The sequence below is a fragment of the Salarias fasciatus genome, chromosome 5, assembly GCF_902148845.1.
Source record: "Salarias fasciatus chromosome 5, fSalaFa1.1, whole genome shotgun sequence".
Taxonomy (NCBI): Eukaryota; Metazoa; Chordata; class Actinopteri; order Blenniiformes; family Blenniidae; genus Salarias; species Salarias fasciatus.
In genome coordinates this window covers 18,631,926-18,657,458 of record NC_043749.1, presented here as the reverse complement: position 1 = coordinate 18,657,458, position 25,533 = coordinate 18,631,926, and the positions used below count along the sequence as shown (strand labels likewise).

At 39.7% G+C, this 25,533-nt stretch overlaps 2 protein-coding genes across 2 annotated transcripts; one reads left to right on the top strand and one right to left on the bottom strand.

Annotated features, from left to right (window-relative positions):
- Nucleotides 1-2,047: 2,047 nt before the first annotated feature.
- LOC115388430 (elastase-1-like) lies at nucleotides 2,048-6,540 on the top strand. Its single transcript, XM_030091574.1, has 8 exons — nucleotides 2,048-2,179; nucleotides 2,286-2,389; nucleotides 3,125-3,225; nucleotides 4,031-4,156; nucleotides 4,840-4,976; nucleotides 5,062-5,204; nucleotides 5,779-5,928; nucleotides 6,447-6,540. The coding sequence occupies exons 1-8, from the start codon at nucleotides 2,140-2,142 to the stop codon at nucleotides 6,456-6,458; spliced, it is 813 nt and encodes a 270-aa protein (XP_029947434.1). The 5' UTR covers nucleotides 2,048-2,139; the 3' UTR covers nucleotides 6,459-6,540.
- A 6,672-nt stretch (nucleotides 6,541-13,212) lies between these two features.
- On the bottom strand, nucleotides 13,213-24,925 carry gls2b (glutaminase 2b (liver, mitochondrial)). The gene is made up of 18 exons (XM_030091768.1): nucleotides 24,760-24,925; nucleotides 24,116-24,215; nucleotides 23,158-23,279; nucleotides 21,018-21,147; nucleotides 20,658-20,737; nucleotides 20,074-20,237; nucleotides 19,217-19,275; nucleotides 18,522-18,554; nucleotides 18,342-18,400; nucleotides 18,135-18,201; nucleotides 17,808-17,858; nucleotides 17,533-17,709; nucleotides 17,309-17,440; nucleotides 16,307-16,399; nucleotides 16,167-16,228; nucleotides 15,684-15,760; nucleotides 13,950-14,013; nucleotides 13,213-13,697 (listed from the first exon to the last, which is right to left on the bottom strand). The coding sequence occupies exons 1-18, from the start codon at nucleotides 24,921-24,923 to the stop codon at nucleotides 13,541-13,543; spliced, it is 1,791 nt and encodes a 596-aa protein (XP_029947628.1). The 5' UTR covers nucleotides 24,924-24,925; the 3' UTR covers nucleotides 13,213-13,540.
- Between the last annotated feature and the right edge of the window lie 608 nt (nucleotides 24,926-25,533).

Sequence of the window (25,533 nt, the reverse complement as noted above, 5' to 3'; positions counted from 1 at the left end):
CCTCACTGGGTTTTGATCCAGCAGTTCCACTTGTTGCTTAGTGCTTCCTTCTAGTGCGTAGATGTGTTCTCTACAGGTGCTATTCCATCACACAGCCCACAAACATGAATGTGAAGTTAATTTGTCACATTAAAGGCCACATAGTAGCACAATGGTGAGCGTTCTCACCTTAGAACAAGAATTTCTGGCTTCAGCATACCGCCTGGACCAGTGAGGAGTTTGCGCACTCTCCTCAGTTCATTGCCCATAGGTTTGAATGTGAGTGTGTCTGGTTGTCAATCTGTGTGCTTGGCCTGTGATGGATGGCGAGCCTGTCCGTGGGGTGCCTTGTGTTCTCCCATAGTCAGCTGGGTCGACTCCAGGAACACACCACTGTTAGATAGACGGGATATGAGATGAATGAATGAATGATGGTAAAAATATTTGTCTTTTTCCTTTTTTTTTTTATAACATCAATAACTTAGATCAATTAGACTTGCAAGGAAGCATATGTCTTACAAGATTAACTCCAACAATCTACTGAAGACAAAGTCAAAGGTTAAAAGGAAGAATTGTGCGGGCCGTAGGCCATTAAATATGGATAGCACCTTAGAACAGCTTCTGTACTTCAGCATCGAATCCTACTGAATATTACCTCTACAGGGCCTCATGAATACATATCAAAGACTTGAAGTTGTAGCCCGAGGCTTGTTATTGTAAGCTTTAAATGCTAATCTAAATCTATATTTATCAACAGCCTTCAAAGATATCCACGCATGGTGTGGAGTATAATCCCCTTAATGCACCTCCTGTGTACCTGTTCACCTCTACCCTTTCAATAGCTGGAGCTCAGCTCTTTGGTGCATACTGGCTGGCAGCCCAGTCATCCTGTTAAAGGGTGGTGGAGATTTGTGTTTCAGCTGCATGACTACAGCATCCGCATATTGAGAAACAAGTGAAATATTATGAAGATACAAATACAAATATCACAGTGGATGTTCATGTGATCATTTTTTAAATTCATCATTCAAATCCAATACAAGTGTTGTCTGTATGTTAAACAGCTGGAAGTGTGCACATTTATAATATTGAGTCATATGATTCTGCAATAAGAGAGATGCACAGTGACACTGTACAAAATGCTGCCGAGTACAATATACTGTATATGTTAAAATAAGGATGCATTGATGAGACACAATACAATACAGAGCTTAGCATATCATAGCACAGAGTCTAACTGAATGCAACACAATGTGACAAGATGCTATGATACAATTTGACAGAATACATTATGATATGATACTACATGCCAAGGCACCACAGCAATGAGTTAAAACCTTTTCAGCATAGGTCACATTTACATGTGTGACACTTTCCTGTCTTACATCAGAAGGCAATCATGTAACGTCGTCACCATTTCAATTTTCATTCTTTTGATTTAGCAACGTAAGAAAACATAAAAAAGAAAAGTGCAAAGATCGATGTAGGTAACTTGAGGGTAGAAGACTTTCTCTATTTGGAGTTTAACAGAAGTAAAATGCGAAACTGCCTGACATTGTGTGTGTCACACACACACGTTTAAACTAATTGCTGACATGTAAACCGTCACGGCCACATAACTGCCTCCTGCAGGTTATTCACATGATGCAAAGGAGAACAAAGTGAAAGGAGAAAGTTGTACGCACAGCAGCTGTGCAGAGTAAAATACATCTGGAGACGGCTTTTAACAGTAGGAATGCACTTGCAGAGAATATCAGAATGGTGTGTGTGTGTGTGTGTTCGTCACATCTACACCTTTTTCTTTCTAACAGCAGTGCAGATAAGAGTACATTGTGCACACACAACATCAGAATTGATGCACTATCACAGTTTCGAGTGACAAAACTTATTTGTCCTGTATTGAAAAACTGAGAATCCAATCAGTACCGACAGTGTTGCTGCTAATGTAAGTGAAAAAAAATGTACTCGTTCGCTGAGTCAGCTATTTGGGTGAATGGTTCCCTCTGGTCCCCCTATAGCGATAACTGTGAGATAGACACAGGTGGACATGTGCTGGTATAGAACACTCACGCAGACACACTATCAGCGGAGCAGCCCTGAGGGTATAAAAGAGTAGTGGGCAGAAGTCTGGAGTGAGTAAAGTTTCTGGAGACTGCAGACATGCTCAGGTTTCTGTTGTTGACCTCTCTCGCAGCCCTCGGTAAAACGAACTCCATCTCCTTTGATATTCTGCATACACCCAGCCACACTGCTCCTCACACTCCGTCTGTCGGCTGTAAATCTTGTGTGTGTGTCTGTTTGTTCAGTGCTGGCTGAGCTGGAGCCCCAGCCCAGGTATCTGGAGGATGGCAGCGCTGAGGAGAGAGTAGTGGGAGGTGAGGTGGCGAGACCCAACTCCTGGCCCTGGCAGGTATTCCGTTTGCTTTCTCTTACTTTATAACAACTGCACTGAAAATATTCCGATCCATCGCTTAAGCCATGCAAAATCGATACACTGTGGTATGTAAAAATCACTGACTTATGAGGCATTTTCTCATTCCTGACAGTACCTGTAGTCTCTAAAAGATTCCAGCAATGGTGTGTTCAACACCCCGATGTAAAGGGACACGTTGCTGAAGATACACTGAGGATGACAGCTTAAATTTTAACAATTCTCACCGTTAAATCCAAGTAACTAGTTACTAACAGTTTAATGATTATACTGTAGAAAATGTGTCACCATTATTTTTGAAATAGAGTAAACTGCAGGCATAATATAGTTTGAATACTCAACCTAAATAAAATCAACACTCTGTGGCACAGTCTATAACTCACTCTGTGTACTAAAGATATTATATCCCGGAAAACACATTTTTGTGATGTTTTCATGGAACTTCTATTCCTTGTAGATTCCAGTGATGGTTTACACAACATCAGCATAGTGAAGACATTTAACCACACTACTGAAAACTTGGATTCAATTTAAGTCATAATTATTTTTAAAGAATAACACATTTTATTATGGTGAAAGAAACACAGTCTTACAGTGCAGCAGCTCAATGTCTGTCTTATGAATACTGTATTGTGACTATTCGAGTGAAGTCATAAAAAAAATCTTAGCAGTTCAGTTTGTTGTAACTATAAAAATGCCCCGTTGTGTCTGTAGATCTCTCTTCAGTTCAAGTCTGGCAGCAACTTCCACCACACCTGTGGAGGAACCCTGATCAGGAGAGGATGGGTCATGACCGCTGCTCACTGTGTGGACAGGTGGGAGATTCATGCTTCACAGACAAGCAGCTCAGCTTAAAACCAGTAGTATCTCTGATGAAATGGCTTGATCTGTTTCCTCGCCAGAGCTTTGGAGGTGTAAATGCTTTAAAGAGACATTTTTTACTTTGTAGCTGGTGATTATTTCTCTTTTCACTATTCTTCAAGCAGCGTTTCTGTGCCGGATATGGATTTGTAAGCAGAGTTTTCTGGAATCTCCAATGAGTTTGTCCTTGTCTTGGAAATGATAAATGATCATAGAAATAATGAAGTCATGTGATGAAGTACAATAAAATGTCCGGATCCTTTTTTGGAAGTGAGAAAATCCTACCAAATGTTTTTAGACTTGTTTTTAGTCAAAATGTCTCATCCCACTTGATTTTTAGACAAATTCACTTAAAAAATATATTTCAGCAAGATAAAATTATTTTTTTTAAGACAATAGATCTTACATCAAGTTAAATTAATTTAATTTCTGGTACTTTTACCTCTAAATCAGTGAAAAAAATCTGCCAGTAGAACAAGAGAAAAATGTCTCCATTTAAGATGCATTGTCTGAAAACAAGTCCATTTATCTTGCTGAAATATATTTTCCAAGTGAATTAATCTTAAACCAAGTGGGATGAGACATTATCAGTAAAAAAAAAAAAAAAAAAAAAGAAGTGTTTGATTTTTTTTTAGCTCTGAATTAATTCATATGGAGCAGTTTCACTTAGCTGTGACAAGCCAAAAACCAAGTACCCCATTTGTCAGTTTGTCAAATGCGTCATGAAACATGTCCTTTGCCCCTGTCTGTGCATCACAGGTCCAGGACTTGGCGTGTTGTTCTTGGAGATCACAACATCAACTCCCATGAGGGCAAAGAGCAGTACATGAGTGTGAGCCGCGTCTACATCCACCCCAACTGGAACTCCAACAACGTTGCTGCAGGGTTTGTTTGTTTTTTAATCCATTATTTATTTGTCATAGTCTGGTCCACTAATGGAAAACATGAAAAAAGAAAGAAAGAAAGAACAAATTACCTATAGATAACCTTGACTGTGGGGGGACTCAATATAAAATCACTTCAGCTGTGAGATATGCTAGATACAAAACAAATAAATAGACACACATCCCTCTTTTATAAAGCTTTATCCAACTTAGGGTCACAGTGAGGCTGAGGCGAACATTAAAGGGAAAATACAGATTATTCCTTGGGCAGTTCATGAGTCTATCACAGTGCAAACACAGAGAAACAACCCCAAACAATTCTCATTCTCACCTACAGCCAATCCATAAATCACTTTCCTAGCACGTGAGAGAAAACCAACATACTCAAAGATACTGTAACATGCAGGGAGCTGTTCACATGGAAAAGGCCCCAATTCCAGATCAAGCAGAGGATTTTTTGATCAAGATGTGCACGAACCACTTTATCACCATGCAGACACAGATAAACACTATTAACAACAGCGCTGAAAAAAAGCCCCGACATGATACCCTGAGAAAAATACATCAGTCACTTTGAAGGACACGCCATGTTCATAAAGCAGCAACCACAATGATGTTTTATCAGTATAGAAATGGATTTTTTTTTTTCACCAATATGAGGACATTGTGGTCTGACCTTCACAGATGGGACATCGCTCTGCTGCGTCTGTCCTCCGATGCTTCTCTCAACAACAACGTGCAGCTTGGCGCTCTGCCTCCCTCCGGCCAGGTTCTGCCCCACAACAACCCCTGCTACATCTCTGGATGGGGTCGCACCCAGAGTATGTCTCACATGAGCAATACCATCTCGGGCTGTTACACAGGTGTCATTATGCATGTGTGTTTTTTTTCACCTGCTTTCTCCAGCTGGAGGTCAGCTGTCTGCCCAGCTCAAGCAGGCCTACCTGCCTACTGTTGACCACAAGACCTGCTCCAGCTACGGATGGTGGGGCAGCACCGTGAAGAACTCCATGGTTTGCGCCGGTGGCGGCAAAGAGTCCGGTTGCCAGGTGAGATAATGCATTTTAATTACAATCTTGTGTGAGTTTCCAACAAATGATATATATATTTTTCATATAAGCATTGTTTTTATTTATTTAAAAGAAAAAAATTACTTTTTGATTCAGTACAGCTCAATTTTTCCTTCAAAGTTTCTTAAGTTTTTCTTGAAAAACTCCTGAATGATGATTGTGTGTAAACAGAGTCGACAATGGAGAGAAGTTGTCAGACCTCAGTCCCACTCCGCCATGACAGAGCCATCCTCAGTGTCTCCCACTGAGCGCTGAGCTGACCCCTTACTGTCAAGGATGATATTTTGGAGGACACTTGCAGGATTGCCTGCTGCATCAGCAGGGCCATAAGTCACTTGCAATGATCCAAGCTGCTGCTTAAGCAGCACAAAGTGTCAAAAGTCTTGCAAGCTGAAAAAAGTTGCTCCAGGCTGACTGAGATTGGAGACAGATATGAGATATGGATGTGCAGATAGGCTATTTACCTCGAACAATTCAATCTTGAATTTAATATGATTGAATTACAGCATCAGTTATGAAAATGCGGTTTGTCTGTGATGTTTTTGCCATGCAGGGTGACTCCGGCGGCCCCCTGAACTGCAGCGTCAACGGCAAGTGGGTCGTGCACGGTGTGACCAGCTTCGTGTCATCCTCCGGATGCAACGCCCACAAGAAGCCCACCGTCTTCACCCGTGTCTCCGCCTACATCAGCTGGATGAACGGCGTCAGTATTTAACTCCACGCAGAACAAGCACAGCCTCTCAGATATTACACTAATTATTTGTTTCCCATAAATCACCATCAAGATGCAGTCTGTGAAGAAACCAGAATGCTTCATATTTTGAATTATATGATGTTTTATAATCCAAACAAATAGAACAGATCAAGTAAAAACATATATGTAGAGTAAATAACAATAATTACATTACTTTTTACCCTTGAGATCTGGCGACCCTGCTTTTCTTTGATTTTAAATTGCTTTTAATTGATATGTTTATGTCCCATGTGCTAGAGAAGTAATTTTAATGAGCGAAAGATAGATTACATGCCCACTTTTGATTAGAGGGAATCAGAAGAAGACGGATATTTAGAGCAGGAGGGATTTGTATAATATAGACCCCATCCACACTGGCAAGTCACTTCTCCATTGCATTTTCTATATATGTTCATATTTGCTCAGTCTTTTGCAGCTTGTTTCTCCAGTATTGTCATGTAATGATTCATTTGTCCTTGCTTTGCCAGATCATGGGTTGAGAGGGACGATCTCCATGGAAACGAGAGAAAACTCTGGATTCTCCTCAATTTCTAACCTCAACAGAATAAAACATCATTCAATGAACATTTGCCTTGCCTTAGTTTATGCATGTGATAAATAATGCACTTCGAACACTAAATACACTGAGGTATAATTTTGATAAAGATACACAATCTGGTTAGACAAAGATTTCAATGAACATCTTTTATGTGAGGGATTATTTCTTATTGTTAAGAAATAAGAGTCAACTGATTAAAAAACTTAAACACAACACTATGAAACAGAGTGAATCATACTGTTTTAACCACTGAAGAACGAAGAAGTGACTAAACAATTTCAAGAACACTCTGTGAACAATTGAGCTCTATAAGGCAATGAAAAGACTTGACAAATTAAAGCGATAGTTACATAAAACAAAATCTGAAGTTATTACGCCTCATGAAGAACTATTAGAGAACTCAGTTATAATTTATTAGTAATTATAATTTAATGACTTGACGGAACAAGAAAAAAAAACAAAACAATGAAGGACTAATGAGCTGAGATTCCGTGGTTGTATGCTTCTATACTTAGCTATTGTTTGGATGCCAGAAATAAACAGAGTCAATTCAATTACACAGGCTAAATTAAATAATGGTAAATTATAAATAAAGCATGCCTTTCGAGGTCTGAGTGACACACAGAATTGCACATACACATGCAAATTCAAACTTGGGTTAGGTTCAAGAGTCTTCATTCATCCGTGCTGTTATCTTCACTGTCTGTATTCAGTTTTATTGACAAATGAAGCCCCTTTTTAAAGTTATTCCAACATGAAGAGATCAGAGTCCCTTCAGGAGAGCCAAACAAACAAATAATGTACAGATGAATGTTGCCCTGGGTGGAAATGCCAAACTTCCTCATTCATTACGTTGAAAAGACATGCGCCATTCAGAAAGAGTCAGCGAGAAAACAAGCTGTGAGATTTTTTTAAAGAAGCACAAAAAATAGCAGGAAAAACTGAAAATAAAGTTCACAGGGTAAAGACGGAGTGGACTGTTGCTGATGAGCATGAGATGAAGCACATCTGGGCTGGGGAGACGTGAACAGCCCGTTTCCAGTGAACACACACTGTGTGAAACGGAGTCTGATCTGAGTTTTCTATATAACCCAGACACACTGGAGACCGGCTGCTCCTCACAGCTCTGCCAGCTTTGAAGAAGCAAATTATTATCAGTCCTCAACAGCAGGTCTTGATGCAAAAGGAGATGTGTACAAAGTTAGGAACTAATTCTTATCAAAGTTGACTTGCAGATTATGTTTAATTAAGAAAATAGGAGAATAAGAGAGAGAGTCCAAAACTGAAGTCACCAAGCATGCATGTTTTTGTTCTTTGAAACAAACTTCAATATTCAGGGAAAACTCATACGTGCTCTGAGAGAACTTGTAAACCTCAATTAGAAAGGCTTCCTGAGCAGAAAGTAAATCTATGTGGGTCAAAAAAGCTAATATATTCAGACCATATGAACCAATGTGGAGAATCCAGAATGCAAAACCACCTGATTTTTTTTTTTTTTTTTTTAACAAGATTTTCTGAATACATCTATCACAAACCTGCTATTCTGGTCAGGGAGCATTCAGTTATTTGGGTTCTATTCTTCTTCTTATTATTTTTATTTTTTTAAGCGCAGTGTCTCTGCGGTGCAGTGGCCATATGGCAGTGATGATGGCTCCATGTCCCACAGAGGATTCCTGTCATGGCGTCTTGTTATACAGCGGGCACCTGATGTAAATCTGTGGTAACTGGAACATCAGCTGCATCACTAATGAGTCAGAACAGTCAAGCTTAAAAGGTGTGAAGAAAATGTTAATATGAACTCTGAAATGTGAAAGAAAATGCAACTATCAATAACTAAGCTACTGTATTATTATTATTAAATACATTTTAAGGCTAGACTAACAGACGAGGAGCTGCTTGATGATGTAGCGGTGAAAACACAGCTCAAGTCTTTTCATTTTTCAGCTGAAAGTCAAGTCAACGCTGATTGTCAGTGATCCAGTAACCGAGAAATTTCAGTTAGAATGGGTCAGGAAAATGTGAAATAGCATCAAGGACACTGCTCAAACAGTCTTTTGGGTGTGAAGAAGCCAACCTGGATGTTAAGAGCTGCAGTTTTGAAAGATGTTGAATCATGAACTGAGCTCCTGCACATCAGAGGAAGTAACACTTTGTGTGTTTAGAGAAATGCACAAGCCTGAAAGTGAAGACTCTAAAGGTCAAGTTTGTCAGCCTGTAGTGTTTAACTCCTGGTCTTAATCTACATATAAACACTAAACATCTCAAAGAAATCTAATAAGACTTTGCAAGAATGAACTTCGTGAATACTCTCTGCAGTTTGGCAAGTTTCACTGTTGTCTAGTGTTTTGTCGATCCTCCATTCCTACTCCTTAACAAAACCTACTTTAGTGTCTCTATGAATATTTAATAAACTCAGCGCACTCCTTTGAGATATCTTGTCAAGATTTCCATACTAATTGGAGATTATTAGAAGAGTTAATCAGCACAGAATTAATGGATAAGAACATTTTCTACCACTTTCTCCGCTGGTGGAACTAAATCAAAAGGTCAGTGTATCTGTAATATCTCTGCGAGAAGGTTATGTCCTCCGCATTAATGAGAAACTGTTCACTTGTAGGACTAATTGCAATGCATTCATCATTTTCACTGTTTGATTGATCCTATTTTAGCGATGAAAAATGTTCACCTATCAATTTACACTGTGAAGATGAACGGTCAGGAGGAATCTCAGACTGAAGTGGGCCGATTACTTTACTGTAAATTCAGGCGTTTTTTGTGAGAAACTGACATTTCCACTGTTTAATCACTGTGAAGGCCTCAGGTCTGCAGGGCTGACTTATAACTAGTTCCAGGAAATGAAAATAATAAAACTAGATGCCTACAAATGTTTCACAGTTTTATCTGATCTTTGTCGATCTGTTGTGATTATTTTCAGAGATAACTACATGATTGGTGGCTTTTAATTCAGTGGGGAAAAAAAATGATTTATTGAATATTTCATGTGAAAATTGTCAAGCATTTCAGTTTTCTGCTTGAAGTTTCAGATTGCTGCTCTTTATTATCATTTAGCATGAAAAAGTGCTAATTTACAGTTAAAAATTTCACAATCCCAATCAGCACCGAGGGAGCAAAGTACAAATCAGGGAGTTCCACACTTTTCAGAATGAATGAATGAATGAATGAATGAATGAATTTATTTTTCGAACATGTATAAAAAGAAAAAAGATAAAAAGGAAAGTTAATGCGAATCAAAGAAAAATAAAACCAAACAAAAACAAACAGAACAAAAAAAAAAACATAACAGCATTGTTCGAAAAAAGGAGTAGGAAGAAGTAAACACTTTTTAGAGATTCCTACCCCTTTTTAACTATTAACAAGTTTTAACATCATACATCATAGGACATCACATAATATATGTATACATATACCGTGCAGATATCCCTATAAATACATAATATATACCCACACATACCATATAGTTATCCCCATAAATATATACTATATAACAGAATAATTATAATATAACTACAGTATAACAGCAATATATCAATTTCCACTATATGTATAATACTCAACACCATTTGTTATCATCGTCCAGAGTTCCAGACTTCCTCCTCCATATACTTATTAAGAAATATTTTTTTGTACATTTTTTTAAACAGATTTATGTTGCTACTTTGTTTTATTTCTGTCTCCAGACTGTTCCACAGAGCCACTCCACAGCTTGACATGCACATACTTTTCAGTGTAGTTCGAACTTTTGGTTTTTTTATAGTTCAGGTCTCCTCTTAGATTATATCCACCCTCCCTTTCCGCAAACATCCCCTGTATATTTTTTGGCAGTAAATTATTTCTTGCTTTGAACATTATTTGTGCTGTTTTGAATTTGACCAGATCCATGAATTTCAACAAGTGTGATTTTATGAATAGTGGGTTAGTGTGGTCTCTGTATCCTACATTGTTTATTATCCTAATTGCTCTTTTCTGTATCGTGCATATCGGCTGTAGAGTGGTTCTGTAGCTGTTTCCCCAGACCTCAACACAATAAGACAGATATGGCAAAAAAAGTGCGCAATATAAGGTGTGCAGTGACTTAATGTCCAGGATATGTTTAGTTTTCCACAGTATTGATGTGCATTTTGCCAGTTTTGCTCGTATGTAGCTCACATGAGGTTTCCAGCAGATTTTGTTGTCCAGAATCACGCCAAGAAATTTAATTTCACTTACTCTCTCTATTTTGTTATCATCTATTATAAGTTCTACATTACAATCCATTCTGTGTCTCCCAAACAGCATGATCTTTGTTTTACTTAGATTTAATGATAATTTATTTTTATCAAACCATAGTTTTAATTTATTCATTTCTGTTGTGATGGTCTCCAAAATCTGCTGCAAATTCTCACCGGAACAAAAGATATTTGTGTCGTCCGCAAACAATGCGGAAACAATGAAGGAAAGAATGAAAGAAAGAGAAATTTACCAGAATTTACTTACAGTACATTCTATTTTTTTTTTTTTTTTTTTATCCAAGTGAGCGATTGAAGACATTCACAGTTTGGATGATGTAAAGATGCCATGCAGGCACAGGGAGAACATGCAAACACAGAAGGACGCAAACCCGGGTCTTTGTGCTGTGAGGCGAGAGTGCGAACCACTACCTCACCGCGCCATCCTTTAGGGAACCATGAATGACAAAACTAAATGTGATGGAAATTCATAAGTTTGTGTTTGAGATGTTTCAGAGGAAACTAAAGCGGCGGCCCAGCAAAACAGACCGAAATCCCCGGGGACCCACGGCTGCCGGCAAGTCTAAGAATATCAACATCAATCATCTACAAACACTGTAGTCTCGGGAAAGTCAAGATGATTTAAGGCACTACAAATTACAGAATGACAAAAATAACTATAAATACAATCCTCCCACAGTCCAATCTTTAAAATGTTTTGGCGAGTACTACGCGTCCTCTGAGCTGGAGAGAAGTTCATCTCAGGTCCAACTCATTAATGTCATTTTTATTGGTCTGAGTTCATTAGACGTCCTGAATGCGAAGAAGTTCTGAAGCATAAATGTCTGCCGGCCTGAGAGATAGTGATTGAGGCCTAATTTATTTCAGCCAGGAACTGTCCTGAGTTCAAAGCTGTAATTGAGAAAGGCGAGAATAAAGTGCATCTCATTTAGAAAAAAAAAAAGGGCCCGATACCTCGCGTGCTTTCACAGCGAAGGCGGAGAGGAAACAGCAAGCTTCCACACGGCAATGACCGCCAACAATCGGTCGATTTTATCGAATGCTTTTGAGATAACAAGGAGCGGCCAGTTTACAAAGTAAACTGTTCCGCTCCCATCAATATGTTTACATAATCGATTGAGCAAAGGGTGATGGATTTTTTTCTGCAATCGATGGAAGTGCTGGACATCTACATTTGTGCTACATCCACTCTGCTCCACGCAGAGGTCACGTCCTCTCTGGCAGATTAAAATGTTTGAAAAGCATCTGAAGGACAGGGAAAAATGTGCAGATTGAATTTCATTGTCTGGCGTTGCCTGTCTGCAGCTCTTTAGGCCTTCAGGGTTGAAGGATTTGTCAAGACCACCAGGGTCCGTTCAGGTGGCAGCTGTCTCTCTGCTTGTCAGCTCAGTCTTACATAAGCTCTTCATTGCTCAGTTATTCTCTTTTCCTGCAGGGATCTGAGGAAGCATGCTCTGTATAAGTGAGCTTTGGGTTCTCTGGTGGTCAGGGGACACGTTTGTTGGACGGGTACACAGAGCCACCTGGTGGATTTGGGGCAAACTGAAGCACGTTTTGCCCCATATTTGCCTCTTATCTCTGCCTTTATGGGTTGCCTGAGTCAGGTCAGAAAGGGGACAACCTGACATTACTGATTAACTCCACATACATAGATGAAATGTTGCCAGGGGGGTGGGGGGTGGGGGGGGGACTGTGTGAGAATAAACGGGCCCTGAGTCAGCATGCAGTCCTGCAGCAGCGGCTCCAGTAGCGTCAGGAAGAGCAAGCAGTGTAAACTGGTCAGCGTGTTGTGTAAGTTGCACTGGCTTTCCATGAAACCTCTGTAAAAGGGAGCAGCTGAACTGACATGGCATTATCTTATCTTCTTCCTAAAAATATCAGCAGAGCAAACTCTTGCAAAAAAAAAACAAACAAACCATCAAATGTAAAGATTATAGCAATTATATTCAATCAGGGGCAGGTGCATTTCAAAAAATATTAAAAAAAAATTGCAAAGGTTTCAACTTTTTAATTTCATTTGAGAATGAAATGTATGAAGAGAAATATTTTTATTCTTTCTAATTTCACTAAAATCTCTTAAAAAAACAACAGTAATGTTATTTCTCGCACTGCACCTGTATTATTGCTTATGAAAAGCACTTACTGAGAAAATAGTACAAAATGTAAGCCAATTTGTGGAATCTAAAACTGTTTCGTGGAGTGGCCGTCATCCAGCTGATTGATAATCCAGCAAGACGCTGAAGTATCAATCACTTTGGAGATGACTGAGGTGGTGGAAAAACACTACATAAGGTAAATCATTTACCATTCAAAATGTGCAACACTTTCCATCACTTTTCAATTTTAATTATTTAAAGGGTTCAAAATACATAATAAATAAGAGGAAACATGATAGTAAATATATTGCGGTCTGTCAAAAGAGACAAAAAAAAACAACTGTTTTTTAACTCATCAAGGCAATCCCTCATTATCAGTTTATTAAAAAATCACATCCATTTTATGTATGTTTTACAGTGTCATTTGAGAACGCTAAACATCAAATGTCGTGTTTTATATTTCCATAGTTATAATCTTCTGAATGTTATGTTCTTTGTGTTATTCTTGGTTAACAAAATGTCATTTTCAATTGGTCTTTGCATTTGCAGAAGTTTCCATAGTCGATTTATATTTACAAGCCAGTTTCTGCCGTCTGACACTCGTTTCACACCTCCGCCTTCCTGAACTGGACAGATTGCACAGATTCCCTGATATGTTTCAGTCCGAACACTGACAGACGTCACGCCATGCCCTCGACGGTGTCCAGCTTCTGGGGGTGCTCGGCTTCTTTGTCCTGCTCGTCCCGCTGCCTGCACTCCTGCTGATAATCTTTGAGCATCTTCACCACTTGGTCGTGTCCAAACTGTAAGGCGTCGTCCACGGCCAGGTTCCCCCACCTGCATGTGGCAAAGAAAACACTGATCATATCGTAAAGGATCAGCCAAAGTGGTGGATCACAGTAAAAAAGGCAAGTTATAACAATAATTATTGTTGTTATAAAGTGGCACTGAAAATGTATATTGCTCATTTGGAATTAAATTATCTTTAACTGTATATAACACAAACTATGTTCTCAATAAACAGTAAATTAAATCAAAATTACATTTATTCCTTTTTATGGAGGAGAGAAAACAAGGTGTCAGTCTCACCTGTCTTCTGCAAAAGGATCAACTTTGCAGATTTCTGTGAGGAACTTCACCACATCTATATGTCCTGAAATGAAGCAGGGGAAAAAAGAAAAAAAAAAAAAAAAACAGAAGACACATTTCAATTTTCTATCATGGACTGTCAAATTGAGACAAATCTCTTGTTGCTGATTCAGAAACCACCTCATTTCAGATAGGTGTCAGTGTGATGACGGAAACAACAAAATAAAATACCAACACAAACTAGACAAGATTTCAGGACTTGCGAGTTTATCTAAGAGCACGACACTGTGGGAGGAGTGGAAAAAAACAGCTAAAAATACAAACTGCATGAGAAAAAAAACCCTCCTGAATTCCTGCTCAGAATCAGATTTGATAGAGCAAAGCTTATCTCTATTTGGAAGAAAGCAGTTGTTACTTATTTTTATCTAGTAAACATACAGCGTGCTTGCATGCGACGCGCTTTTTTGAAAAACGCTCCCGTTAAAGACCCGACAGCGAAGCTTTGAATCTGTTCTGTGAATGAACTTGGAACACAACAAACGACAAATAATCCACCATATGTTGCTCTGCGAGGCCTTATAAAGCTGATCCGATAGTTGTTTGTATAATGAGAGCCAGAGGTAATGAATCCGGATAGTTAATCTTGAAAATGAAGTGAGGAACCAAATTTCCTCTCACTGCAGCTGTGAGCAACAAGACGAACAATTGATCAGGTTTGAGTGTTATAACATCGATTAAACATAAATTTAAGATCTTTGCTTTCCTCAGATGGCAAGTGAACGTCCAAATGACAGATCGGGGGGGAATGGAGCCGTGTATTAACTGTCAACATCCGATGCAAGTGAAACGCAATCATTCCTGCAGCTCAGTTTGTCTGTTGGAGTGTAATATCTGTGGTTGCTACGTCGAGCAATCCTCATTAAAAGTGAGGTGAAATCTGTAACTGCTGCATTTCAGCTCACAGCTATCAGAAGTAGGGCAGCAGATGCACCGTCAAACATGTTTCAGCTGCTTTGCTGTCATTAGCATACGAGCACGCATTGCTGCTGTGTGCTTCAGACGACATGGAGGCACCAAGTAAATGTGGATACATAGTCCACAGGAACTCAGAGGCTTATTTGTTTTGTTGTATTTTTTGAAGAAGAAAAGTCAGTTGAGGCCAGTGCATTTCATAATTCACCAGAACCTGAAGTGACTCCTGAGAGGAGATGGGAGAAAATAGTAAACGTAGGCTACGGGTACGCTCTTCGGCAAGAACGACTCCCACATTGATTTATTATCCAATTGTACAAGAGTAAACACACGAGAGAAAATAAAACATTCACCCTACTGATATGTCGAGATTAACCTGAGTGAACACCAAAACCAGAGCTGAGGAAAACACACATTGCTCAGTTCTTGTACAAGTATCAATATAAAAGACTACTTTTTCAATATATACAGAGTTAAATTATGCTTTTTCCAAGACCTATTTCAAAGAGAATGAGTACTATAAAGCCTGCGACTCTGGACAGGATCAGCAGAACAGAAGATGAATGAATGAATGAATAAATGAGTGGATGAATGAGAAATATAAAGGTATTTTACTACCATCTTTGTTCTGACTCAATCTTCAGAAATGGCCCTACAGCACAGTACAGCAGCATAGCTCAGACCGCCACATGGGCCGAGGCGTGTAGTTTTGGGTTTCGGGGGATCCCTGGAGCACAGATGGTCTGAACAGGTGGAGCTTACCCTCCGCTGCAGCGATGTGGAGCGCCGTGCGAGAGTCGTAGTCTTTCTGATCCATGTCCATAGAGGAAAGTGCAAATCTGCAACATGTAATGAAAAGTCATTTGGATAATCCACTTTTGGAGTAAAATGATATACACAACTACAAATCTTTCATATATAGTATTGTCTTACTCTCTTTGATATTTTCAGTTCAATTAATGAATATAAATTTGACAGAATAACAGACAAAAAAAATTAATTGCTGGTGATTATTTGTGCACAAAAAAGTTGATTCATGAATTGAGAGAAAAGACGATTGGAGCTCTAAACTTCAAAGTACTTGGAAGTTCATGTCACGCAGCACTGAGACTGTTTACTACACCTTACTGTGTGTGCTTCCCTTCATTTGTTCCCTGTCTGAGTGTTATTTTATTTTATTACCCAGGTATGACATGAAGTTATGTTTATGCCCACAATGGAGGATAAGAGCTTTGGTAAATGTACCTTCTCAGAGCCGACACGTCCCCGCTGTACGCAGCAAACATCAATTTGAAAACAGACTTGATCTGTAAATATAATAAAGTAGCATCAAGGCAGGAATTTAAAATGCATCTGAGATGCCGAACAAAGAAAAAGCGACTTACGCTGTCATCGCCATCCTGCCTGCGAGGGTCTTGCTTCTTTACAAAATGCCTCAGATTGTCATAATTATGGAAATTGAAGTGTGACACCAGCTCCTGACAACATAAGGTACAGCAGAGGGTGACGGTTAGAAGAGAAAAAACAAACTGTTTCCATGAGGAAAACACAAACAGCTCCTCAGAAGGAGTCGCTGGGTTGTAAAATCTAGAAGTTATAAGATACAGAGTAACTGAGATGTAGTCGTCAGTGTTTATATGTGAGTTGTTTTAGCAAAGCTTTGAGTCTAAGCTCAAATTCAGTCCTCTAGTTCACCAATGAATGGTTCATTGGTTCAGTTTGAGGGTTGGACATCATCTTCATCTTCATCCTCCTCCATAGAGACGTTTTCGTTGCCAACACTCAGCCAGTTAGTAGGAGAGCAAACATTTAAAAGTTGATGAGTTGCCACTGTTATCAGTTATGTGGGCTGGTTTGTAATAAGTGTTTGTCTTTATTTAATTAAAGTGCTTAAAATTACTGCGCTGCCAGTGGCACCAAAAACAGAACTGGACCGAAACACAAACAAGTGTGAATTTGATGAATTCCCACGAGGGTGTCACTTTAATTTAGGACTTTAAAAGTCAATGTGGATTTATAGAGGAAGTTACAAACAGTTTGTGCCATATCTCAGATTAGCAAAGTGAGGCGTGTGCAGGAAAAATAAAAATCCTTCAACAGAATTGAATAAGTGTACTTGATGAGCCGTAGACGACACTGCGAAAGGTCAAAATCCAACCAAGCACATTTGTAGAATTGCAGCTAACGACACTGAATATGAGAAGCTAATCTATCTAATAATAAAGAATGTATTGAGTTAGAGAGAGATATTTTTAGAGGCAGCATTCCAAAGTAAATATGATTGAATCTTGTTTCAGTGGCAATTGTTCAGTTATTACAAGCATTTTGTTTTTGTTTTTTTCCTCAGTGTGCAGCTGCAGAGACATAAATAACACTTTTCCTCTTGCCTGACAGAAGTGAATTCCCCGAACGCTGTTTCCAACTCTGTCCAGTGGTGGAGACCAACACATCACTCCCATAACGTTGGGAATCACCAGCAGAATTGCCCCCGAGACCCCTGATTTTGCAGGCAGGCCCACCTGGAAGAGAAAGGCCGGGGGGATGGCGTGATGAACGCCAGGAGAAGAAGAGTGGAAGCAGCGTGGTGATCATGCATGTCAACTCAACTCACGTGGAAGGCCATCTGGCCAGAGAAATCGTACATGCCGCAGGAGTGCATGAGGCTCAAGGTGTTTCGCACCGCCTCGGCACTGAGGACACGCTCGCCTGTGATTGGGCAGATCCCTCCGTTGGCCAAGGTGGCGGCCATGATGCTCCCGGACTCACAGGTCACCTCGATAGAGCACAGCTGGGTAAAGAAAGGTCGGTTTGTCACTAAAACGATTTTTTGAGACAATACCAACAAAGAGCTGGCTGAGACTGTGTAATGAAGCAAAAGCTGTTCACCTGAAAGTAGAAGTCGAGGGCATCGATCATCTCCACTCCTGGAGGAAAACACTGGGGGAGAAAAAAAAAAAAAAAAATTAAACACCAATAAGTGTTTGGACAAAATTGGAAGGTCTATGAGTTCAGTAAACAAAAGAACAAAAAACAAATCACAAATCATTCAACAGTGGAAAGGAAAAAAAAACTACCTTGCATCACGTGTTCCGTAAACACACAGAACATAAACGTGTGTGTTATTGCATAAACAGGCGGCATGTTGAACCGCTGCAAATCTAAGGAAAACCACATTCCACATTTCGAACACAGCGAAGACGTTCTGTCGCTGACCTTCTTCTCTTTCATGTAGTATCCGATGGCAAAATTTCTGTCGCCGGTTTCTTTTTCTGACTGAAACCTGAGACGGAGGAGCAGAGGAGGTCAATACTGCGCCATCAATAATGCAGCGGCGGCAGTGGACAGGCGGTTCTCCGAACAGGCACGCCGAACAGCCACACGCAGGCACAATGCTCTAAATATATTTGTAAATACACTCACGTGGCATTGTTGAATCCCACGTATTCCTGTCCAGTCATCTTTTTCACAAACTCCATTACCTGAGGAAAACAAAGGTCTAAATCTGGAGATCATGAGATCCTTGACCACTGAGATAATTATGGCATGTTTTCGATTTCATGGACTGAACACGGGGGAGAGAATTGATTGCGCACAACTTACGTAGTCGAACTTCTCTGCCTTATTTGAGCGAGGCTGAAAACAAAGCCAGAGTCATTTGCTCATATAAAAATATGCTGATTATAATTGGCCCCGTTCATTCGGTTCCCACAGACGTGATCTTCTAATAATTACGCGGTGCGGATGAAAACATGAATGCACAACTGATTGCATAATTTAGTATTCCATTATCAGCTGGTACAGCACGAGGGAAGATAGGCGGTGATTATGAATCACACACACCTCAGGAAGATTTCGCAACACAACACTGCAGTCATGAGTGAAACGACCTCCAGTTGATCCTGTTGTTCCTGCTGGAGTCTTTTGAGGAAAAGCAGTCAGAGAAACTGCTCTTATATATGGATGTTGTGAAGTATTATCATTAGCTTGCGACAGCTGCTTCATGGTATATCCCCTCCCCGGAATTTAAGCAACAGACTCAAGCAATAAACGGCGTACTAAGGGTCTAAATGTGGCGATTAATTCACCAACAGTCCCTGGTTTTCACAAAAATTGAAGTTTTTTTTTTTAATTAAGAAATATCTAAAACTACTGTCATGAATATAACAAATAAATATATTTAAACTGATTTAATTTTACATTTATGTGACTCCCAGTACGAAAGTAATCACTTTTAAAACTGACTTTATCTAAGAAAAAAAAGACTGAACTAGTTGTTCCCATTTCCACCTGTTTACCTTGATAAGAGAGCTGATCACTATGGCTCCGGCGTTCACCATCGGGTTATGAGGCTTATCTGGGGAAATTGATCGGAAGATAACACACACAGCTGATGAGAAGTTATCTGAATAATCCGTTTGTACAAGGCTCTCTAGTAGGTACTTGATTCAATCAATAAACCAATAAGCTGACCGACTTGGACTGACGGCTTCATAAATTATTCACACAAATATATAGGGGAAACTACTTAATTAAAAAGACATTACAGATATCAATCATTGATACATGTGAAGCATGGTCTGGATATACTGCACATCCTTAAATTAAATGTTTTTTCTTCTTACTAAAGGAATGCCATTAAAATCAATGAGTAATATTCAGCGCTGGTTTGAAAGTAAATCAAATCATATTAAAAGGAGGAATCTGAAAATGTTTGTTGAGTTTGAATTCAGATTTTAGTTTCTTTTTAGTATCTTAATAATGCCAATACTTTATGTATTCACCACAATTTTTATTTTCTTAATCCCTTTGTTTTAATCCATTACATAACATAATCTTAATCAGCTTGTTTTTATGAATTTCCTTTATTTCCTTGTACAGTACTGTGAACTGCCTTGCATGTGAATGGTGCTTTATAATATATTGTATAATACATTTGCCATTGGGAAATATGTTTTCAGGGAAAACGCATTCTACAGAGTGATAAATACAATCAGCCCTGATATACAGTAGATAGATAGAGAGAAAGCAGAAGCCTTTAATCTGCGGCAAGACATGTGTCTGCTCATATCTGGGGGATTGTCACTTCCACACACTGATAGAAGTGCGACAGAAGCCTTTGCAGTCCTGTGGGGAGGAACGGAGTCTCACACACCTTCATCGTCCAGTGAGAGCATGTTGAATTTGAGACCGCTGGGCTCCATGCCCACATAGCGGTGGACCTCGTCCGTTCCTGATTCGTGGACTGCGATCGCATACTGGAGGGGCTTCACGCATGACTGCAGGCAGAACGGCTGCTTAGTGTCGCCCACCGCGTGTCTATCGAAAAGAGAAATGTTGGACCTTCATGAAAACATCATGCTTGAAGCGACACTGAACTGACAGATTTACTTCACGTGTTTTATTGTGAAAGAGTGAAATCTCATGTAGATCTGGTGATAAAGCAAACAGATGGAACTTGAAAGGAAAATTAAATTATTCATTAAAAGATGTAATAATTAAATAGGAAAAGGAATCAAGGGCCTGAAACTTAACTAGTGATTTTGGTTATAAATAGCAGAAATACAATGAGAATTCTTTACAAATTGATCAGAACCTTTTGTTTGCATCACACTGATTGATCTTTGAATGAAGGAAGAAAACCCTTCTGGTTTTTTCAAGATAATTTCATGTCACTGAGATTTCAAAAGCAGATGCTGGATTGATCCTGGAAAAAGAAAATGGAAAATTCTTTCTCACCTCTGGCCATCCACTGTACACAAAGAAACTCCCCACAGCTCTGGGCTGAACTTGGCCAGCTGTGGAATGTAGTCTGCAACCTGCGGCCACAGAGGAGACAGACGGCGAAACCAGAGACATTTAGCCGAGAGTCGCAATGTGGCTGTGATTTCCCCCTTTCTAAAGGAGGATGAACAAAGATGAAGTAGCAAAATTTACTGCATGCAGATTATTAGGAAGCGCCATAAATTTAAAGTAGGCCATTATCAATCAGTGCTAAAATTAGGGACATCGCATTACCTTGGTGAAATACCGAAAAATCATAGCAATGAAAAAGTTGCAACTCAATAGGTACGAGCGAAAAAACCAGCACTAAAATACCTTTCCATCACTTTCTTTCGACACAGTTTGGTAAATTTCATTTATTTTTCTTGTAAACTCCTCAAACTCTGGGATGATGAACTTCTTTTTGAAGGCCTTCATCATCAGGAAAATGTTTCCACCAACACACCTGTGAGACAGAAAAGAAAAAAAAGGCAACCCAATGCAGAGTGACTCAGGAGCATTTACTGAAAATGAAACACTTTCGATTGTATTTCGCCTGCAGCCTCGCGTGTGGATGGCAGCAGCTGCCAGCTCTCAGGCTGAATGACAGGCCTCTGCTTTGATCAACATGACCATAAATAATGCTGTCATGTACTGATGCACACTCCCAGACACTGCCAAGTTCTTCAGATAGGCACTTGAAAAGGAAGATTTTGTAACTCGCAGCTCACTTTCAGGCTGCCTGTACACTTGTTAGCTTAAGCTGAAGCCTTTTCTTGCCAAGACCTGTTAAACTAGACTACCTGAAGAACACTGTTTATGTTGATTTCTCAATTATTTCAGCGGTATAACAAAAGATGAATGGATTAATGGCTACTTAATTCAGAAGTTAAGGTAATAAGTTGCATTATATAGTATAAAGGATCATTATTTTGGTCTGCTAATATAGATGGAGAGCAACAGTTACATTAAATTCTAAATAATCCATCACAATAAAAACCACTGCCTCAGAAACAAATACAGAAATAAATCAAATGAAACTTGAAGTGTGATCTTGGAAAGAAAGTTGCCTCAAATTAGTTTCATCAGTCATGTGAAGCATGTGTTAAAGAAGAGTGAAGAAATAAGACAAAAGAAGAGAGAGAGAAAGAGAGAGAGGGAAAATTATGCAGCAAGTCAACAAATCCTGCATTAAAATGGATTGTTGTTGGAAGGTCAGACTATAAATAGTTTGGTCTTGTGCTGGCATCTGCCTCATGCCGGGTGCTGCACGGAAAAAAACTAAACACTGTGAGAGCAGCAGTGCTGAGCCACAAGTGCAATCTGATGGGCTGGGAAGTTCAGCACAGCCCTGCAGGCCACGATAATCACCAGAAAAATTTAACTGCTTATTCCTGATGAACTCATAGAATTCCCATTACATCTCCCTGAAAAATCTCCTTCCCTCCATTTCATTTATTGATCTGTTGGACATAAATCTCACAAGTCATGTAAAAACCCTTTTCTTATATATACTTCTTGAGTCTGTCAAGGGAATACAAGGAAATAAAACTGCAACCCTCTAGGCAAGTGTTTATGATTAAGACGTGAGTTCTAATTTAAAAGAAGTAACCCTCTCATTCAATGAGCTGAATAGACTGAAGGTCACTAACACTGCGTCAGTCAGACACAAAGATCTAAGAACAAAGACAGCTGAATAATCTTCCTGCCACTGGAGGAGGAGACAGGACTCGGAGGTAATTGCCAACCAGTGCACTCACAGCTTATTCATACAAGCCTGGAGATACTTCTGCAAACCGATCCCAATGCACCGAAACTCAACAAATTTGCTGTGAAAGACAAAAGGCAGCTTTTAGCAGCCCTGCATTGCAGATTTCTCCTATAACCATTTGGATAGAGTTAATGACGACAGAAAGGCTTTTCCGCAATTAAGGAGAACTGATAGTGGAAAATGTGTCAAGTATTTTATCTCTTAAGGGTAAAAATAACTTTATAAGTGCAGGCCATTTACACGCCATGATCACTGATTGTACTGGAGCCCAGTCTAGCTTTTACCTCATGGGTCCAATTCATTGAGCAAAGTGTTGACTGAAACATCTGTCGACAGGTCGCCATCAGCAGTTATGTTTCTCTAACTAGAAAAGCATGTAGCACAAACCACATTTCACATCTGAGTACATTACAGCCCGTCAAACATTTACAATGAACAGCAGAATCTCTGTGGACTGCACTAGTGATGAGAGAGAAGCTGTTTTTTTTTTTGTCATATTTGCATGATTGTCTCTATTGTTTCACCTTGAAGAGCATTTCATGGTTAATGTTATCTCAGAATTTCTTTGTTTGTTTGATTTGGTCACCATGACTTCCAGCAGTTCACACATGGAAGTAGAAGTCCAACTGAAAAGACCCCATGTTGAAAAGGCTGTAGACACAGTGTCATGCAGTTGTTGAGTAAACACGCTCTTCCTTGTCTAACCTGTGGAACAGATCTTTGTCCATCATCACCTCGCCGACAGACAGTCTCATGGCCCGCCGGATCTTCTCCATGCAGTCCTTCAGACGGGGGTCTGATGGGTGAAGGCCGGTTTTTCTCAAGGCCTGCAAACAAGAAGTCATGTGGCTGTCAGTGCACACTGCGGGCATGACAATGCACGATAAACTGAGACATTATAAACAAAAGAGTTATTAGATGTAGAACAGTAAAAAAGAAAAAGTGCAGGTTTGCAAAAGTACAAAAATATGAAAGTATGTTTTAACTTTATTGTTACACTATGCATTTTTAAGGCATCTGGAGCCTTTTGTAGTGGTGGTGATGGTAGTAAGGGGTCATGTGTATGTACATGCATGCAGATGTGCACACACACTCAGATGATAACTACTGTTATGTCATCTAAGTGGTGATACACCAGCTTTTCATAAGTAAATTCAACTTTTGTGTCGGAAATTGCACTATGTCCTATTCATTCAACATAAAGCTTCTTAAATCTTCTTAGCTGTGTGAACTTCTGGAGCTTCATTAGTGATATCTATTATCGTCACCTGCTTTGATAATTCCGCTGTAACTCTGAATCATATCTCGGGGGTGCAAGAGGTGACGACCCAGATGGCAGAAAGCAAAGATACACTGTTGTAAAAGTAAAAAATTGTCAGAAAAATAAATACTGGAGTAAAGTACAGATCCCTGAAAACTGTACCTACCAGTAAGTACAAATACTGGGTTACCTGCAAACCTCTGCGCATGCGCAATGGAAAACATGAGCATTCTCCTGTGTGTAAGACGGCTTTAATTAAAACACCTAGAATGAAAAGGCCTCCCCCTGACCACTGGGATTTCCTGCTGCTGAGCCACGCACAAGCTTTCCAGCTCCTCCGAGGGATATGCTCTTTGATAGAGAGATACAGGATGGACCGAAGAAAAGTAAATCATTGCTTACTGCTGTGAAGTGTGAGATGGGCACTTGCTCTTTTCCCTCCGTGATGGTGTAAAAAAGCATGTTTTCCACTCCGGATGAGGGGCACTTTGGTTGGGTATGCCTGGTGAAGTGAAGAGTACACTCTTGAAAAGAGAAAAGCAGTCATACTTGTGTGTGCTTCCCTTCATCAGACACTTTTACATCAGTTTCTGGGAGAATGATAACGTCCACAAAAATATTTTTAACAGCAGAAATCCATCATGTCAATAGGCAATCGTGCAAACCTCTATGCAATGCAAATGGAACAAGCAGAAAATAATAAAACTGCTTTTGGTGTTGCTGCCTTGTGTGTTTTGCTTCTTTGGGAGTGTTCCAACTTTAACAGGTGCCTGCGGTTTATGAGCAGGTGAGGATGGTCTCATAGGAGCTCCGTTACACGTCTCAAGTGGTTATGCAAAAAAAAAACAAAAAACATCTGAAATCAAAGTTGCTTTATTTATATCTGCCTGACAACTCGAGGTCGACCAAAATACTCGTCAGGTGATTATTTCCTCGATGTCGGGAGTTTCACACCAAACTGCAGCACATGCACAAATGTGTTTCCCCCCTCTCTCCCCTGCAGCAGGGTGATGACACTCTGCACACTGTTGCACGCACGCACTTACATTTTTAGATGGGAATGATCCGGCGGCCGCCGCTGGTACTCGGTTGTTGACTTGGTGCCCAAACAACATGCCGGCTGCATGTGGAGCGCCTTCTTCGCCGCATCTGTACTTTTGACGACGAGCTGTGCGGAGCCGCACACACGCAGCGCCCTCAGACAGTGCATGGCAGCGGCCTGGCAGCGGGACAAGGGAACACCGAGCTCCCTGCTGGTCCGCGAGCTGAATGCCAGCGGCTCCCGCGAGGTCAGGTCACTGACTGCATGTGGCAAAACCCTGCTGCCTTCACGGCCACTAGGAAATTACACTCCTCCTGACAGGAACCTGTGCAGTGCTCCTGCAGAACAGCTGTATTTTATGGAGATTTAGGTTTGTGTGGATTATTATGCATCTATTAATGATACTTTCAGGTGCCTTGTTCTATTGCAACTACTACTACTACTTATAATAATAATAATAATAATAATAATAATAATAATAATAATAATAATAATAATAATAATAATAATAATAATAATAATACATTATTATTATTATTATTACAAAAGAAGAAGAGCCACGAGCCGCTCAAGTTTCTGCTGATGTATATGTCTCTCTATACAGATATAGATCCATCAAGTAGAGAAGAGAGTGTGTATTTTTGTCTGTGTATTTAGTTTTTCTCTGTAATTGTAAGAATTCTTGGTCTTTGTTTGTTTGGTTTTTTGTTTGTTTGTTTGTTTTTGGGGGGGGGGGCACTATGCACTATACCTGCATGATGAATAAAAACTATATTTC